Source organism: Loxodonta africana, chromosome 14 (assembly GCF_030014295.1).
Source record: "Loxodonta africana isolate mLoxAfr1 chromosome 14, mLoxAfr1.hap2, whole genome shotgun sequence".
Taxonomy (NCBI): Eukaryota; Metazoa; Chordata; class Mammalia; order Proboscidea; family Elephantidae; genus Loxodonta; species Loxodonta africana.
The window spans coordinates 56,140,085-56,158,135 of NC_087355.1; the positions used below are offsets into that span (position 1 = coordinate 56,140,085).

The 18,051-nt window shown below is 38.1% G+C and overlaps 1 protein-coding gene across 1 annotated transcript in view; it reads left to right on the forward strand.

Annotated features, from left to right (window-relative positions):
- ZFPM2 (zinc finger protein, FOG family member 2) overlaps window positions 1-18,051 on the forward strand; it is a 530,223-nt gene that overhangs the window by 365,994 nt on the left and 146,178 nt on the right. The window contains exon 5 of the mRNA XM_010588444.3: window positions 1,388-1,499. Within this exon, the coding sequence (XP_010586746.1) occupies window positions 1,388-1,499 (112 nt within the window). The remainder of the gene's footprint in view (window positions 1-1,387; window positions 1,500-18,051) is intronic.

Sequence of the window (18,051 nt, forward strand, 5' to 3'; positions counted from 1 at the left end):
GACATTCTGCTTCTGTAAAGATTTATGTTCATAGAAACCCTACGGAGCAGTTCTACCCTGTCCTATAGTGTCACTATGGACATAAAGGTGGTTGGTTTTGGGTTTGAATTATCTCTGATAATATTATCAATATTGAAAGTAATGGGTCAGCATTATTTTTATGCATAGTTTTAAATATGGCTTTGCAGCTAACAATGGATTAGTGTCTCATGGGTTGTCACTGTTGTCAAGTGACAGGTAAAATGGGTTTCCCAGATTCCTGAGAGATTTAAAATCACCAGATTGCATGGAACTCCTCAAGTGAATACTTATTAATGCCAATTTGGGAAATTTGTGATAGCACGTAACGTGGGAAAGTCCCAAAATGGGTTGCGATCTCTTTGGCAGGATCGTATCTAGGTGAAAATTCAATTCAGAAATTACCTTGAGACCCTTGTATTGTGCTGTGTTGTGGTTTCATGACATTTGATACAGAGAACATGGTGAATGATAAAAGTCTGAATGCCAGTTCACTGTGTGCCTCATTGGGAAACAGTCTTGCTAAGGCTTACTTATTTCCTCCGGTTTATTTCCTGCTATGCGAATTTATCAACAGGGTTAAACACAAATAATTTGGGTGCCAAACAGCCTAAGTTGATGAACCTTGAAGCCTTAAATGTAAAGTGTACACTGGAAACATTTTGTTAGGACTATCAGCACTTGTCTCCCTGCTTCTTTGCTTCTCAGAGCAAGGGAAGTCATGCTTTCGTTGCTCTGCATTTGAAATGATTCACGATTCCTCTTTCATAGTCTTTCTGGAGACAATGTATGGTGAGTCATTAGCATTATTATTATTATTATTTCAGTTACAGTCAAACTACATATCCACACTTAGCAAAGGGGCCTGGGGTGGATTTCATTATTCATTCAGAATAAGTTCCTACTCTAATATAAATGTTTCTCAGGATGGAGCTTTGAAATGGATCCCAATTCTTTAAATTCTTTCCTGTCTGTTTCAGGAAATAGTGAGATCCTGTTGATAGTAAAGTACAATGTGTCTAAAGTTCACTTCTAAACACTCTGCTCTTTGCAATGAAAGTCATCTGCATTCTCTTTGTAATTCAGAGTCACAAGAGATCTGTCTAATCTTGGAGATCTGATCCAGTATCATTTAGGGGAAAAAAAAAAAAATTCTTGATAATAATTCTACCGTTCAGATTAGTGAAAGCAGCAAAGCTTTACAGCTTCTGTTGTGTTAAAAAGATATCGTGAGACAGGGGAATAAGGACTTTGATTGTGGTTTGGGAGATTTAGTTGATTGTAAAAATAAAATGATTAGTACAGTTATTACTCAAATTTTTAATCAAGGAAAGCAAATGACATCTGTTTGTTATCATTCTTTCTACAGAAGACAAAGGCTCAGGTCCCAATGGTGCTGACTGCTGGTCCCAAGTGGCTGCTGGATGTGACTTGGCAAGGAGTGGAAGACAACAAAAACAACTGCATTGTGTACAGCAAAGGTAAACACAATATCATTTCCCCTCTCTTTGGAAGTATTGAAATCTGAGCATTGCAAAACATCAAATGAGCTGGAATAGAAGGGCAAAGTAAACTTTGATCTTCTCTCTTCCTCTGTCTCTTATGAGTCTCTGTAGTCTGTATTTTCGTAAGGCTTGCATTAATTACTTAGCACCATATACATTTGTCTAACCCTGAATTTGAGTGGTCTGACTATTACTCTCTTCCCTTGCTGTTCATTTTACTGATAGGCCTGGTTTGATGAAATCCCAGATTTCTCTCTTGGGCATTCTCTATCAAAAAGTAAATTCCTTTTGAAATTTAGCAATTTGTGTTAAGGTGCATGCTCCAGGAGCCACTACATTCCAGCCGGTTTCTTGAAATCACACATGGTGAGAGTATAGCTGAAAATGAAGCCACTGAAAAGACAGAATTCTTCCCCATGGTGATTTCTGAAGGGCAGGAGGCAAATGGGAAAGAGGAAGCCGCTGGTTTGCAGAGCATTGTCTTTGATTTGCTCAGTGTGACATCAGCCTAGACCACCTCATGTAGCTATGCCCTAGCTACAAAGGAGCCTTAGTTTCCTGATGGCATATCATGGGCCTGGCTCGCCCATAACACAGGACCCGTCTTATGTGGTTTTTTGGGCACTGTTCACCCTTACGGTGAAATCCCTAATCTCTCTTATTCGTAAATATTGCAAAACCTTGTGCTTCTCATGTTTAATTTCTTTTAACTTTCTTTTTTAACTAAATAGACCTACTGAGATCAAAGATTTATTTGCACATTGAACCTAGAAACCATGAAAGCATACAAGGGAACAAGCAAATAAGCACCCCTATCACTATATTAACATATAAAACACTAATCATAACATCAAAGACTCTTAAAAACTTGCTAGAAACAATTACAACTTGTTCTTATAATCATTACAATTTGTACACTTATAAGAGGATTGCCTTTAAACTGCCATAAGCCTTTGAAAGTTGAAACACCGGAAAGAGGGAATTTGCAAGCTAAAAAAACAATCTGCACACCAGGATCTGATTATATTTCTTTTCCTTCTATAATTGCTGGGCCCATACCCACTAATTTTCTGCACTGGAATACCTGTGGTATGCTGGTGGAAGCTGTTAACTAGAAGTGAGATTTTCCCAGGATACATCAATTCGATCTCTCAAAGTAGAAAGAAATAGAACAGTGAACCAGCTTACCTATGACCACACTCAGAATGCGAAGACATATAGAAATTGCCCTGGCATATAGGACCAATGACTGGGGACAAATTTTTGTTGCATAATATCTTATCTCTATTAAGACAATATAATACGGAGGAGCCAAAGGAATAGTCATTCCCTTGTCATGATCCAGGAGCCCTGGTGGCACAGCAGTTAAGAGTTCCGCTGCTAACCAAAACGGTTGGCAGTTTGAATCCACCAGCAACTCCTTTGAAATCCTAAGGGGCAGTTCTACTCTGTCCTGTAGCGTCGCTATGAGTCAGAATTGACTTGACAGCAAAGAGTATGATTTTGTCATGATCCAAGTCCATTGCACTTTTAAATTGGACATTCTTTTAGGAATGTTCTAATAAGAGAAAAATATTTTTAAAATGTAATTCCATGATTTTTATAGTACTTTAACTTGAATGAGTTTGTGTGTTTGCATTATGATTGACTAGACCTTATTCTCTTGGCAATAAATAATTTGGGGTCGTTTGTAGAAGCTAATTAATTAACTCATAAAACATGTGTTGAGCCCAACTCTGTGCTATCCTGTATACTGATATTGTTGTTGTTAGGTGCTGTCCAGTTGATTTTGACTTACAGCAACCGGATGTGACAGAGTAGAACTACCCCATAGGATTTTCTATGCTGTAACCTTTATGGGAGCAGATCTCCAGGACTTTCTCCCTCAGAGTCGGTTGATGGGTGGGTTAGAACCATCAACCTTTAGTTAGCAGCTGAGTGCTTAACCATTGCACCACCAGGGCCCCTACACTGATAATAATAAAACCAAAAAACCAAACCCATTGCTGGCAAGTCGGTTCTGACTCATAGCAACCCAAGAGGATAGAGTAGAACTGCCGCATAGGGTTTCCAAGGCTGTAAATCTTTATGGAAGCAGACTGCCACATCATTCTCCCACAGAGCGCCTGGCGGGTTTGAACAGATGACCTTTTGGTTAAAAATCGAGCACTTAACCTGTGCGCCACCAGGGCCCGTACACTGATAATAATACTCCCGTTTGTTAACCCCCCTTCGCATCCTCTCCTTGGTGCTCCCATACCAAATTGTATACCATCCTCTCATTTTATGATCATCAGTTTAATGTCCAAGAAAAGAGTAGGTAAAAAGTTAGCTGTTACTTATTACTCGTCTTGCCATCTACAGCATATTTCTTGAGACGAGGGACTGTCTCCCAGTGACCTTTCCATCCCAGGTCTGGCACATTGCCTATGCAAAAAACACTATCAAGAGGATCATCAGATAAAAAATGATGAATGGTTGCCAGACACTGTACTAGGCACTTCACATAATATGATGATGAACCATATAAAACTGCTGTTATTTATCATATTTTTAGGTAAATAATGCATGCCTCCTGCATTTGTTTGCCTGCCATGCCCTCCTCACCAGAGGCACCCTCACAAGTGCCACCAGGCCAATCCTCTTTCACATGTTGCTGTAAAAAAAATTAGCATAGTGCACTCACAGAAATACCTTGCGGGGGAGGGTGGGGCCAGAAAACAAATGCAGACAGTGCTGGTTATTTATGTAAAAATACGGTAATATTTTGTTTATTTTAACTTCAAAAATGATAATTTTATATTATTCTACTTAAAGTAATACTTGGAGTTTTAGTTTGGTATTCACTGGATGGCACAGATGGTTAAGCGCTGGACTACTAACCAAAAGGTTGGCAGTTCAAACGCAGCTGGAGTTACCTCAGAAGTAAGGCCTGAGTTGCTGCTTTCAAAAGGACACAGCCTTGAAAACCCTATGGAGCAGTTCTGCTCTGCACATGTGGGGTTGCCATGAAACAGAATTGACTCAAAGGCAGCTAGCAACTGCACTGTGAATACCAGGATCAGCAGTAACTATTGCATGTGCTTTATTTCAATTAGTCTTCATTTAATATGGCAACTGATTTGGATTTTTTTTTTTTAATGATGTGATTATTATGCTACCCCATTTTATAAAAGGCAAAATTGAGATTTAGGTGGGTTAAGTAATTTGCCAGGGTCACGAACAAATAACTGGTTGAGATGGGTTTCAAACTCTCATCTGTCTAATTTAGTGTCTAAGTTATTACTAGGACATGTTCTTTCTGTATTAAGCTTTAGAAGAGCTCAGTGAAATAGGCGTTGTTTTTCCCATTTCACACATGCAACTTACCCAAACCCAGTGACGTCGAGTCAATTCCGACTCATAGCGACCCTGTAGGACAGAGCAGAACTGCCCTATACAGTTTCCAAGGAGCGCCTGGTGGATTCGAACTGCCAGCCCTTTGGTTAGCAGCCGTAGCGCTTAACCACTACGCCATCAGGGTTTCCACACGCAACTTTAAAAAAATAAATAAATAATATAATTGTCCTTCATCATGGAGTGCTAAGGATGTAGTGGAATTCACATCCAGTTCTTGACAACTCCAAAGCCTGTGTTCTTTATGCTTTGTGACAATTTACAATGAATAATCCTCTCAAAGCACTCTGATCCTTATGCTTGTGAAAAATTATATAGAGTATGTACTGTAGTGGGCATTTCCAAATTGTATTCCACGTAACCCTTAAAGAGAGACCCCAAAGACCAAATATTGCCTATTGTGGCCCCTTTGTACTGGTATCAGTGTATCCTACAGTAAAGCCTAGCTAGGTCATTTGACCATATGATGCATATTTTTTTCTCTTTTCTCCAGCATCTCTTGGAACTAGGATAACACACTTTGGGAAACTGTGCTATAGACCTGACTCCGCTCTCCTAAATGGGCTCTGTACTAGTATTCAGATTGCCATTGAGGAAGGGAACTGCTCTACCTAGAGCATATCCAAAGGTTTGTCAATGCCTAAATGTTCTGCAGTTCTACCAGGGATCAGTCAGGTCATAGAGAATATGACCCCAGGAAGAACTCTAACCAAGACCCCATGGGCTGTGGCATTTTCTACGACCATGGGCTGCAGGTAGAGGAAGCCTCCCCATAGCAAATGGTTTTGAAGGTAGAAGGGTTCGACAATTTAGATTTAACCAATATTGGTTGATATCTATGATATATGAGACACTTTCATAGTGTGTACGTTATTTATTAGTTTGGGCTCTTTTGTTTGCAAATAATAGAATTCAACTGAAATTAGCTTGTGTAAAAAATAAAAATGTGAGTGTGTATATATGTGTGTTGGGAGTGGGAGGAACCGTCGGCTTATGTAATGGAGTCCAGGGATATTCTGGACATCAGGAACAACTCAATCCCAAGGCTCAAACTTTTTCCCCAGACTTTCTTGATTTTTTGGCTCTTTCTTGTGTGCGTGTTAGTCTAAGGCAGGTTTTTCTCAGGTTCCAGACTTTTTCTACCAGCACAGCAACTCTAGTGAAAAGAGAGTTGTTGCGGGTTTTGACTGGGGCACGTACCAGTCCCTAAACCCATTAATTATTGTGACTCCAACAGCCCAGGCTGAAATCATCCTTGGTGCCTACGAGTGGAATTAACCCCACATGAGACATTGAGATGGCAGAGAAATTATTCTCCAAATGAATCCAAGTCTCAGCTGCCAGTACAGAGAACAGTTGCCTGCTTGTTAGGCTAACTTCCATGCCCCCGGACACTACTTATTATTCCTAATGTCAGAGGAGGTCTTAATCAGGATGAAAAATAAATTCCTGATGCTACACTTGTATTTCCTTTTTGATTTCTAACTAAGACCTAACTACTTTTGAATCCTATGCCAAATTCATTAGTACAGGACCTTGCTATCTGAGAGTTTATCAGTACCGATTTACAAATAGAATATAAATGCATTATGCATAGCAATTTTTTTTAATGCATTGACTTTGAGAGTTTTTTTATAGTATTTTCTGATAAGCCACTTACTTTTTAACTGCTGCCAATTAAGACATGTATTTGCTTCTTCAAGTATTATTAAGTGTGGGTTAATAGCAAAATTAAATATGACTATAAAGCTTTCGTTTTCAGGGTGTCCATCAAATAATTATTATAAAATTATATTCTATCACTTAGTACTATTTGACAGGCTGCCATCATCATGTTTTCTCACAGTAACAAAAGCAGAGTGTTTGACATTAGTATCATAATCTGATGTACTTTTCTCCTGCCTCAACTACCCCCTTGTCATTCCAGAAAGTAATTAGCTCATGCAGACATTGATGGGCCAGACTTGTTGGGTCGTCTGTTTTTTACCATTATTCTCAACAGACTCCAGATAATTCTAATTTACTTATCTCCAGTGGAAAAATACTAAAAAGCACCGTGCTGAAGTTAAAGGGATCTCTGCTTCTGAGGGTGGGGTGGGCAAATGCTGGGACATCCACTCCTAAAATCCACTAATGCCTATTGAGCATTGGAGATCCACTTCTTTTCCGCATACCCTTTTGTGCTTTACTTTATAGTGTTTGCAAAGTGTGGGGAGTTCTTCAGATGTGAAAAAGAAATAGGGTACTTTGAGTTTCATGTTTTTGAGTATTCAAAATTAAACATTTAGCATCTTCCCTGTGGTTTGGTGCACATGGGTCACTTCAAATGGGAAAAGATTAAGTTATTTAGTTTTTCATGGCATTATGATCTCAGATGCACTTCAATATCATTGTAACAAACTATATTTCACATGTAACCTTGGGCAAACCACTTACCCTCTTAGAATCTTGGTTTTCTCAGCTCTAAAAATAGAACAGCAATGACTGCCTTATTTATGAGGAAGCACCCATACATATGACTGCTTATGTTATGGTAAATATATTGCTGATTGTCTTATACTTGGTTCAGCTTGCCTTCCTGGTCCCAAATTGGTACAAACCTAGAGAAAATGAAGCCAGGCCTCCATGTTGGTATCATGTAAGTGTGCAGAAAGATGTAATCATTTGATTTGAGATTTATAGCTGAGAATTCCATGGTACTATTCGGTTACTGTGAAGCCACATGTGTCTGCAGATGACAGCGTCACAGAGTCAGAGGCCAGTGTCTATCCCTGAGGACATCATAGGATTTTTTTTTTTTTTTGGTCTGGGCCACATAATTTTATTTTTAATAATCATATGAAATGCCAGACTAAAAATAACAATAATATTTATAGTAATAATAGCCATTACCATTCATTGAGCATTTATTCTATGCAAGACACTGTTCTAAATATTTACATACATTTTCTTATTTACCATTACGAAAAACTCATAATGTAAGCATCCCTACTCCCATTTTACAGATGAGTAAAGTGAGGTTTCCACAGACTAAGTAAATCGTTCAATGATACCCAGTTTATACGTGGGAAAGTTGGAATTCAATCCTAAGCACGCATTGACTTCAAATCCCAATTAAACGATCAGCAAACTTTTGAAGATGTCATTTACTAAGCTGAGGTTGCAGGTTATCGCTCTTCTTTGCAAATTTGCATACATATTTATCAGCAAAACTTTTTTTTTCTCATTCTGTGGTTTGGCTTTAAAGATAAGATGTTCAAGAATTAAAACAGCAGTGGCGGTAATATTTTATGCTAATTTCTCTGTTGCTTCTAAGACCATGGCAATTTAAAATCATGTGGAAGACCTCACACTAATCTCAAAATCATTTTACAAACATCTTCAAAGTTCTGATTTTGTTAGCTGCACATATCTAACCATGCAAATAATTCATTTAACCCTTTATTGAGTGACAACTGTGTTCAAGGCCCTACAGTAGGCTCCGTTGAAATAATGACAAATTCTAAAATCACCTCACTTGAGTGAGTTACTTTCTGTACCCACCTATATTGGTCATTTTCTAATATACAGATCTTTCATTATAAGGACTCCTGAAAAAGTCTGGGCAGTGTTCCACCTTAAAATGGAGAATTTATTGCATATAACTAGTATTTTAAAACATCAACCTTGTCTAATGTAACAGCAAATTTTCAAACTGGCCTGTAAGTTAATGTTTAACTTTACCTAAGGATCTGATTTTATATAAATAATAAACAAATTGGAAAGAAAAAAAAATTGTGGTCATGTTTTAAGCATTTATTTAACCATTCTGTAATTCGTAGAAAATGTATTAACTGTTGTCTAGTTTTATGGTAGTGTTAAAACGGGGTGGGTGTCTGAACCAAATATTTAGCAGCAGGAATTATAAAATCATAAGGCGATTAAGTTAGCTAGTCATGGAATTCCAATATTGCTTTTTAAATGACTTCAGGATATAGGAGGTACTAAGGTTATTATCTGTTATCAGGAATACAGTGGAATTGTACAACTGGATAATAACCAAACAAACTGACACAATGTAAAATTACATTATCAGTGTGTTAAAACAAAATTGCGCCCTAAAGGAGTCCACATGCCAGCTCAGAGCTGCAGTGTAATTATGCTTAACTCTGATAATTAAAATACAACGGAGATCAACAGAATCATTTTCATTAAGAAAATTATTAATGATGGTGGTATAACAGTAATTGATTGCAGAGCACCACAGGATAATGCAATGCTGAAAACCCAGCATGTTTCATGAACATCTGAGGCCTTTTCTGGTTATGTTCTATAAGAATGAAAGCTATGTTTGGAGGAGCGAGCAGTTGATTATGCCTGTTCTAGGAATAGTGATTACAAAAATCGCTGCTTTAGAAAACCACTATTTTGATTCAAATTGTCATTTCTTAGGGGCTCTTAAGGTCATAACAAGTGACCCCACCAGTGACTGTGTTATTTACAATAGAGATGGCTGCTGCAAAATGCAGAGTGACAGAAACTTCAGCCAATACTGGGCCTTCTGTCATTTCCATTTCTTACTATGCATTTACCACTTTTACAATTATGTTAGTGATTTACTGATGTTATTTCAGTCTGGAGCTGGTCGTACTGATTATTTTATGTCCTTAGTTATTATTAATGTATGCACTAAGACGTGAACAAATTCATTTGTGTTCACATCGCTGTGAGTTTCCTTAATGAAATGTTGGTAAATAACCCTGCATGATAATATCATAATTACCTCCATGGATTAGATGTGCTATCATATGTTGGGGAAAAAAGATCCTAAACTGCCCTGGATCCATGCATGAACCAAGTTTTTGTCTCTTAGGGGTAAAAACCCAGTTAGCATATTGGCAAATGGTGAGAACTAAGAATATATCAGTTTTATAAATATAAAAATGGAAAATGAAAAGCAGGGACTTTTGAGAGGTGACTCACTATCATTCAGGGATGTTAGCTTGTCATTCAAGGAAATATTACTCTTGAGAGCTAACACTTAAAGTGTCTTTGTCAACTATAATAAGAGATAACTCTTTAGGATAATTTTTTTTTTCAGAGTAAGATACCGTAGTTTTTTTTTTTTTTTTTAAACCATTGTATTACATAGAAGAAACTTTATGACAATTTTAGATGAAAAACAGAATATGTAGTTTGTACCTAATATAATTATATTAAAAAGTATCTATGCAGGAAAACACTGGAAAGAAGTACCTTTGAAATTAAAAAAAAAGCATTCCTGTAAAATGGTAATATTTGGGGAGATTTTTTTATATCCTTTTCTTGTAATTTTCTTCACTTTGTATTCCTTATATAATTTAAGAGAAAATATTTGCAAATGAAAATCACTCTTTGTCTTAACTATGTTCTTGCTATTCATTTTATACAAGCCAAACTAAGAGAACAGAAATCTCTACCTTACTTTCTTATAAGTATTCCTCATCCACAGAATTTAAATTATTTCCTAGTGATATAATTTTTTTTTATTATCTCTGTGCCCTGACACATTGTTTTTCATAAGATGATTTCCCAAATAATATAAAAGCAATTGAAGACGTGCTATGCACGTGATATAGCCCAGGAGTCTTGAGGGATACAAACAAATATAAAACACTCTTCCACCCACCCTTGGCTTCGGAGCTTATTGAAGGAGCTTAATTGATGAATGTGGCATGAATACTGACTTCAGCCTTGCATGGTCAAGGGAAGTTCCAAAGAGGATGTGGACTTTTGATTGGAGATTGAAAACTGAGTATGAATTGTGAGTTGGCAATGCGATGGGAAGGCATTGGAGGCAGTGGAAATTGCCTGTCTAAAAATTATAGACTGGGATGCGTATGGAGTGTACATGAGAGTGATAGCACTCTATTTAGTGAGAGCAGAGAATTTACAAATGGAACCAGCGAGGGGCTAGTCACCAAAGCACTTTTCAGGGCCATGTTGTGAACTCATTTGAATGTTCAATCTGAAGACCTCATCATAGCGATCTTTTAACATGGAAATCAATGTAAGATATGCATTTAGTAATATTCTCACAGTTATCTCCTTGACTTTATCTGACTTTCTGATGTCCTTAAGCTTTATCCTTTCACTTTGCTATTGAATTTTTTTTAACAGTCGTATTTATAATTTATACAAGGTCTTTCTCGTTCTCTGATCATTCCTTTTCTCAACATCTTGTTCTTGTTATGTTATACTACTTTCCTATATCTCTGAGGATATGAATTGTTTCCTATTTGCTCTTGCCTGTTTTGGTCTCTGTCTTCTTATATATTGTAGCTCTCCTCAAATGGGTTGAGTTCCTTGGGTACCCTCCTTTTTTTTTTTTTTTTTTCAAGAATGGGACACAAAACACTGAATGCAATGAATGCAAGAGCAAGATCCAATTGGTGGATTTCGTGTAGTTTTTCATCTGGTGTATATTGTGTAGGGTCATCACAACGCAGCCATGGTGATGATGAATAAAACAGTATGTGTAATTTTTTTTTTTCTTTTAACATGGTTAGCTTCTGCAGAGAACATCAGTCTCGTCTCTGAGATATAGGAACGTTGGAGACCAACATTCTGAGGACTTAGCGGGAGAGCAGAGCTGGCTGGTGCCACTTGGAAGTCCTATGTCATTACTGAGATTGGAGATGTTCCCTTGATCCTCTGATTATAGGTGACACTAGCATAACCCTCTGCTGAGCCTTTATCTGAGGGTCTAAAGGGTCTCTGTTCCAGTTCTCTAGAAACTAAAACTCTATCTCCTGAGGGAGTGGAGAGAGGTGGTCACTTAAGTTTAGAGGGAAAGGGTAGGCATGCAAGACTCACTACTTTTTACTCATGTTATGCCAGTGGTTATGAAACCTCCAAGTTTCAGCTCCACAGCTCCTTGTACCTTTCAAAATACCTGGTATCTTTACCTCCAGAGGAGCCCTGGTGGTCCAGTGGTTAAGAGCTCAGCTGCTAACCAAAAGGTCGGCAGTTCAAATCCACCAGCCACTCCTTGGAAACCCTATGGGGTAATTCTACTCTGTCGTGTAGGGTCGCTGTGAGCTGGAATCAACTGGATGGCAACGGGTTTGGCTTGGTTGCTTCCTGATCTTTTCTATAGTTTTGTGGAGTAAATCTGCTTGATTGTATTTGGCCTGTTTCTCTTCAAGTGCTTGGATTTAAGCTTTCTCTGCTCTCTGCTGTGTCATTTATCACTCCATGTACTTTCTAGTTTCTAGTATTTTGTTAACTTCTATTGCCTATTCTGCCCCATCTCTTTGCCCTTACTCTTTTTTATTTTTTTCTCCTTTTACAGTCATTTCAGTGAAAGGGAGTAGAAATAAATGCATGTAGTCAATTCACCATACTTAAAAAGAAGTATCCTTCCTTTCTTTTTTTTTCCAAACTGTTCCCAGCTTTATTAAATATACTTTTCATAAACAATCATGGTATTTCAGGTAGGACATGGGCAATCATTAACAGGGTATAGCAACTTTCAAACTCCCTTCTTCAATGGACTACCAAAATCAGAAAGCCCTTATAAAACCCAATGAAATCTTCATTTTAAGCTCTGAACAGGGAAAGTTTAGAGTGAGGGTTGACATTTCACATTTAGCATGTTGTTTAACAACTTTTCACGAGCTGACTCTGACTTTCAGAAAATGAAATGAAAATGGCAGAATTATCAATCTGAAGATCCACAATCTAAATCAGGGAACCATTGCTCGTTTGAGGGATGCCATTGAGATGGCATCCCTGGAAAGTCCAGATTGCCTGACGTACTGGTAACCAATTTTTAGGGGTCAGATCCCAACACGTCTCTGGATCTATAGAAGCTAAATCTATGCTGAAGGCAGAGAGGGAGAAGAGAACATGAGGACTTACACCACAAGGTATTTGTGCCAAGGTGGCTAGTGTGTGTCAATGTCGTGGAATGCCTCTTCCTGAGAACCAAGAGGAAGTCTCTCAAAACTAGAAGGGAGAGGTGTTTTCTTCCACATCAGTCTAGCTTCAGAGAAATTCTATGATTGACAATTGCCCTTTCTCCCCAAAACAACAATGAAGTGTCCTATGTGCTAACAGTATAGCTTAAAAAAAAAAAAGTAAATCAAAATTCTGCATTTTTATAAAATTTGATTAAAAAAATAATATCTCAAACTTTACAGTCACCAGAAGTACACAGTTATCAAAGATTCACACACTTTGCTTGGCATGTCCAGCACCTTCATTTAGCTTTCTGTGCCTGGTCTGTTTTGGCATCTCCATTTTCTGCAGGGTTATTTCCATCCTTGCCACCATCAGCTTCCGCTTTTTTCCTTTGAGTACCTTCTCTCCCTTTTTTGCAGGGGCCTTTTTAGGCTTAAGCTCTGGCTTTGGAGGAGCAGGTTTAGCTGATAACTGTGCAGCTCCCCTTTGTGATTTGTCCTTCACCTTGGCTTTATCTCCCTCAGCATCCCCTTTCTCTTGGCATGGTGGTGATTGGCAGGATGCAGGCACTAGATCTGGGGGGCAGTGGCACGTGAGCTTTGATCCAGGGCTCGCTCTCACCCCTTCTTCATGCTGCTCCTGTGCTTCCTTTCTTAGGCAAGCTTCTGAAAACTTTTCTGCCCTCATTCCTTTGACTTCCAAAATCCCAGGGTCTTCTCTCTTGTCCAGTTTCTGCCTTCACAACTCCATTGAAGTTACTCACCCACGGGTCTCCTATGGTTTACTTGTTGCAATCTTTTGTTCTCTTTGGCCTGACCCCTTTGTGTCATCTAGTTTTGTTTATCATTTTGTCATTTTTTAAATTATCTTCTTTCCAAGTCATAGAGAACACTGCTTCCTGGACTTCTTTCTATGGCTCTAGTCACCTTTCGCACCCAGTGACAGGTTCCTACCTGACTCTTCACCCACTGAATGCTGTCACCACCTAATCTTTTTTCTTTGATTTATGTATGCATTTTTCCCAAGCTATATAATCTATATATTTTAACTACTCTACCACTTCTAACCTCATTTTTCCTTCTCCACAGATACCTTATGCCACAAAAAAAATCGATTCCAACTCAGAGCAACCCTATAGGACAGAGTTTCCAAGGGTTTCCTATGGTTCCCAAGGAGCAGCTGCTGGATTGGAACTGCTGACCTTTTAGTTAGCCGCCGAGCTCTTAACCACTGTGCCACCAGGGCTCCAACTTATGCTCCAGCCATAATTAATTACAATTTTTCAAATGCCCAGTGCTTTCTCATTTCTGCCTTTTTATATGAAATTTCCTTTGCTTAATAACCTTCTCTCCATCTTTATCGTTAGTAACAGGTACTTCTCAAGATGTAGCTTATATTAATACCTCTGAAGCCTTCCCTGACCAACCTCCATAAGAGGAGAGCTCCATCCCAGCCTGATGTTTTGTACTGAGCTGGATATAAATTCTTCAAAGGAAGTGACTCCATTTCTTCCTTCTACAACCCCACAGCCAGCACATAGTGTACACTCAATGAACTTTGAATTCTTAATTTAATGCATCTTATGACGTACCATTCAGCAGAGTAAATTCTAGTTTGACTTGATTTAGTTTCCGAAATTATTAGTGTGAAAATCATTTAAAAGTCCAATACCCACGATGTCATCCTCCCCATGTCTAGAATAGTGTTCCATCCCTTAGCAAGATTTTTTTTTAATGCTTCTGAATCTGGAACAAAAAGATTTCTTTGCGATGTCATATATATTCGTAGCGTGCATTATGCAACATCAGGAGAGTGTATAAAAGAATTAAAAAAAAAATTAAAACCTACACACATGTCAAAGATGTCAAATCACAGAGTTTTTCTGTCAACTTTGCACAGCAGCCGTGCCAAGACATTGGTTTGCTATTATTGGGCAGTTCTTCTGGAATCGCTTTACTTATTCTCCTGTCAAATAGTTACTGTGTCTGTTGTTCACGGCTCTTCACTGGAGAAAAGTGGACCAGCCCTCAACTCTTTGCTCTGAGATCTGAAATCGGAGGCTTTTAGTTTTACCCTTGGTGTATAAGTCAACCCCATTTTTGAAGGCTATTTTTAAACTTAAAAGGTCACGTTATATGCCATGACATACAGTAGTACTTTGGAGAGGATATATTCTCATTAGTCTGTCTGAGGTCTGTGAAGACTGTCAGACAACAGCGGGGTCAACCAAGATAGTATATCGAAGTGTTGCAAGCAAGACTATGCCAACCAATGGCTCAGAAATACATACATTCAAGTATGAACAGATAAGATCTTTCTATCTATTTATGTAGTTCTATCTACCGCCCACTGAAATTCAATGAGAATAAATTACTTTAAGTCAGTTCTTCCTTCAGAAATCTAGTATTTATCATCACTGCCTGGTCTCCGTTGTCAGTAAAGATTTTCAAGAACGACTGCTCTCCAGCTCAGCTCCCTTTACTTTGTGTAGTCTTTCCAGAAACATAAAACTTAGTGGTTTATCATGAAAACCAAACTTTTTCAGAATACTTATCAGATATTCATAAGAAGCAATTTAGGATTTCATAAATGCATTTAATCAAAACGATAACAGAAAATATAAATTTTACACATAAAGTATATATAGCAAAAGATGAATTATAAATATATAAATTACATGATTATAAATATATGATAAAATTTGTCTAAAATAGTAAATCATAATTTGGAGTCTCAATGTCAGAGCTGATTTTGTTATGTAGATGAAATCTTAAGTAATATTTCTGTTTTCCTGCTATGTTTTGAGTGTAGGTTTCTAGATGAAAGTGTGGTTATTTTGGAGTCCCATGGTGGTGCAATGAATTAGCACACTCAACTGCTTACTGAAAGGTTGGAAGTTCAGGCCCATCCCGAGGTGCTTCGGAAGAAAGACTTAGTGATCTGCTTCCAAAAACTCAGCCACTAAAAACCCGTGGAGCACAGTTCTCCTCTGAAACACATGGGGTTGTCAGGAGTCAGAGCAGACTCAGGGACAACTGGTTTGGTGGGTTTTGCAGTCAAAGATTCTCACCTGTCAAGTCCAAAATAGCTTGATCTTAACTTTGGGGAACCAAACTAAGCGGCCTGGGAAGGACATTTAGGCCAAACAGTAGTTTACTTTAGAAGCTCTTGCCTTGTAATTAGTTTTTCATTGTAAGTAGAGATATAGGTAAGAAATATATATTTCCATCAGTGAGATGAAGTAAAGAGACAATGTAGTATAAGAAAATGGACAAGTTACTTCTTATCAGCGGCTTTAAATAAAGATTTTTAGTTAACTATCTTAAGAAAAATAAAGATAATCATCATTACACATACACAAAGATAAAGAAAGATTATTTAAAAAAAAAAAAAAAGCTGGCCATTATATGGAATTTGGGGGTTTTGTGTTTTTCAATTCATTGAAATATTAGCTGAGGACCCATTATGTGCCAAATAAGAATCTGTTAAATTTCTGTGATTTGCTTCATGTTTTACTTTGGTATGATCCTAGGGATAAATTCGTGCATATCTAAGTTACTGTTTTTTTTCTTTTTTTCCAAAATTTGGTTAGTGTCTCGCTACTTAAAATGCGATCTGTGTTTTGTGTGCTGTCAATTCTGACTCATAACATAACCCACCCACTGCCGTCGAGTCGATTTCGACTCATAGCGACCCTATAGGACAGAGTAGAACTGCCCCATAGAGTTTCCAAGGAGCACCTGGTCGATTTGAACTGCAGACCTCTAGGTTAGCAGCTGTAGCACTTAACCACTACACCACCAGGGTTTCCTCTGACTCATAAGGAAACTCAAAATGTCCGGCACATTCAGACCTACTGAATCAAATCTACATTTCAACAAGATCCTCAGGTGATTTAGAGTCCCACTTAAGTTTGGAAAGCCATGGTCTAGTGAATACTGACCTGACTTCATTGAAAGAGTCCACTTTGGGATGGAAACAGTTAACCTTGCAATACACTGGTATACTAATTCTCACGGAGGCTTGTGAATTGCACTTCAGAGGCAAGTAAAAAACAGAATTGTGGAGCATAAGAATATCATAAAGGAAAAATAAGAATGCTGGAAAGTTCTTCCTATTTTGTCTTTAAATATACTGCAGCTTGAGTGCTATCTTTTCGGCACTCCCCCTCACCCTCATCATTATGGAAAAAAGAAAATACTGCTGTACTCTGTTTAATGAAAGCATTTACTGCCATTTTTCCTCTTCTCTCCAACACCTTTTAATTTATATTAGGCATTAAATTGTACTGCTGTTTCTTTTCATGGTAAAAATGTCCCCGCATGTATGGCTTTAAATCAATTCATTGTTATTTTGCAAAACAAAATGCTAAATAAGTACTTAGGGGAAACACAGGCCCCCTGACCCCGGGGAGCTCTCTGGAGGCTTGCCTCTGTAATCCTTCCTGCAAAGCAAAAGGGGAAAAAAGGAGAGAAAAACACACATACACACACACACACACACACAAATTTGCTGAGCCACACATTTCAAGTTGTCGACAACCCCATCCACGAGAAAACAGAAGAAAATATATATGCTCTCTGTCCTGTCAAAAGGCTTTCGCCTTATCTTGAGAGACTGTCAGGGCAGGAACATCAGGGAATGGACAGGAGTCTATTAAATTAATAAGCTGCTGGATGGTGTCTGGAGAGTTATGATGCTCCATAAATCCAGTTTGATCATGGTGGACAAGGTTTAAATCTGCAGACTTCTAATACACATCCAGTTCTTGGATTGGATTTAAAGTTTTGTGCCGGAGACACAGAGATAGTCCTGCAGCATGTGAATTAAGATTTATCTTTTCTTCTATACTTTTTTTTACTTCTTCTTACACTACTTACAAAAATGAAAGCACCTTAGGGATCCTAGCAAATGTTACTGCTGGAAATGAAAGAACTGTTGTCAAGGTGAAACCGTGACCTAGAAGCCTAAAATCAAACCTTGGTCATTCTGTTCAAGCAGCCCCATCAGAAGTGAGTGTAAAAGGTCTGCGTGGAAGGAAAGGCGCCTGAACTTATCTATAACCTATTTTATAGTGATGCCTGTCAAATTCTACTCGTCTGTATTTATGACAGAAAGAAAACGAATGGTGTCTGATCTGCCCTGTAGTAATAAAAAAAAATTCAGGAAATATTTTCTTCACTAAATAAAGTCCTCTGCTCTAGCCTTT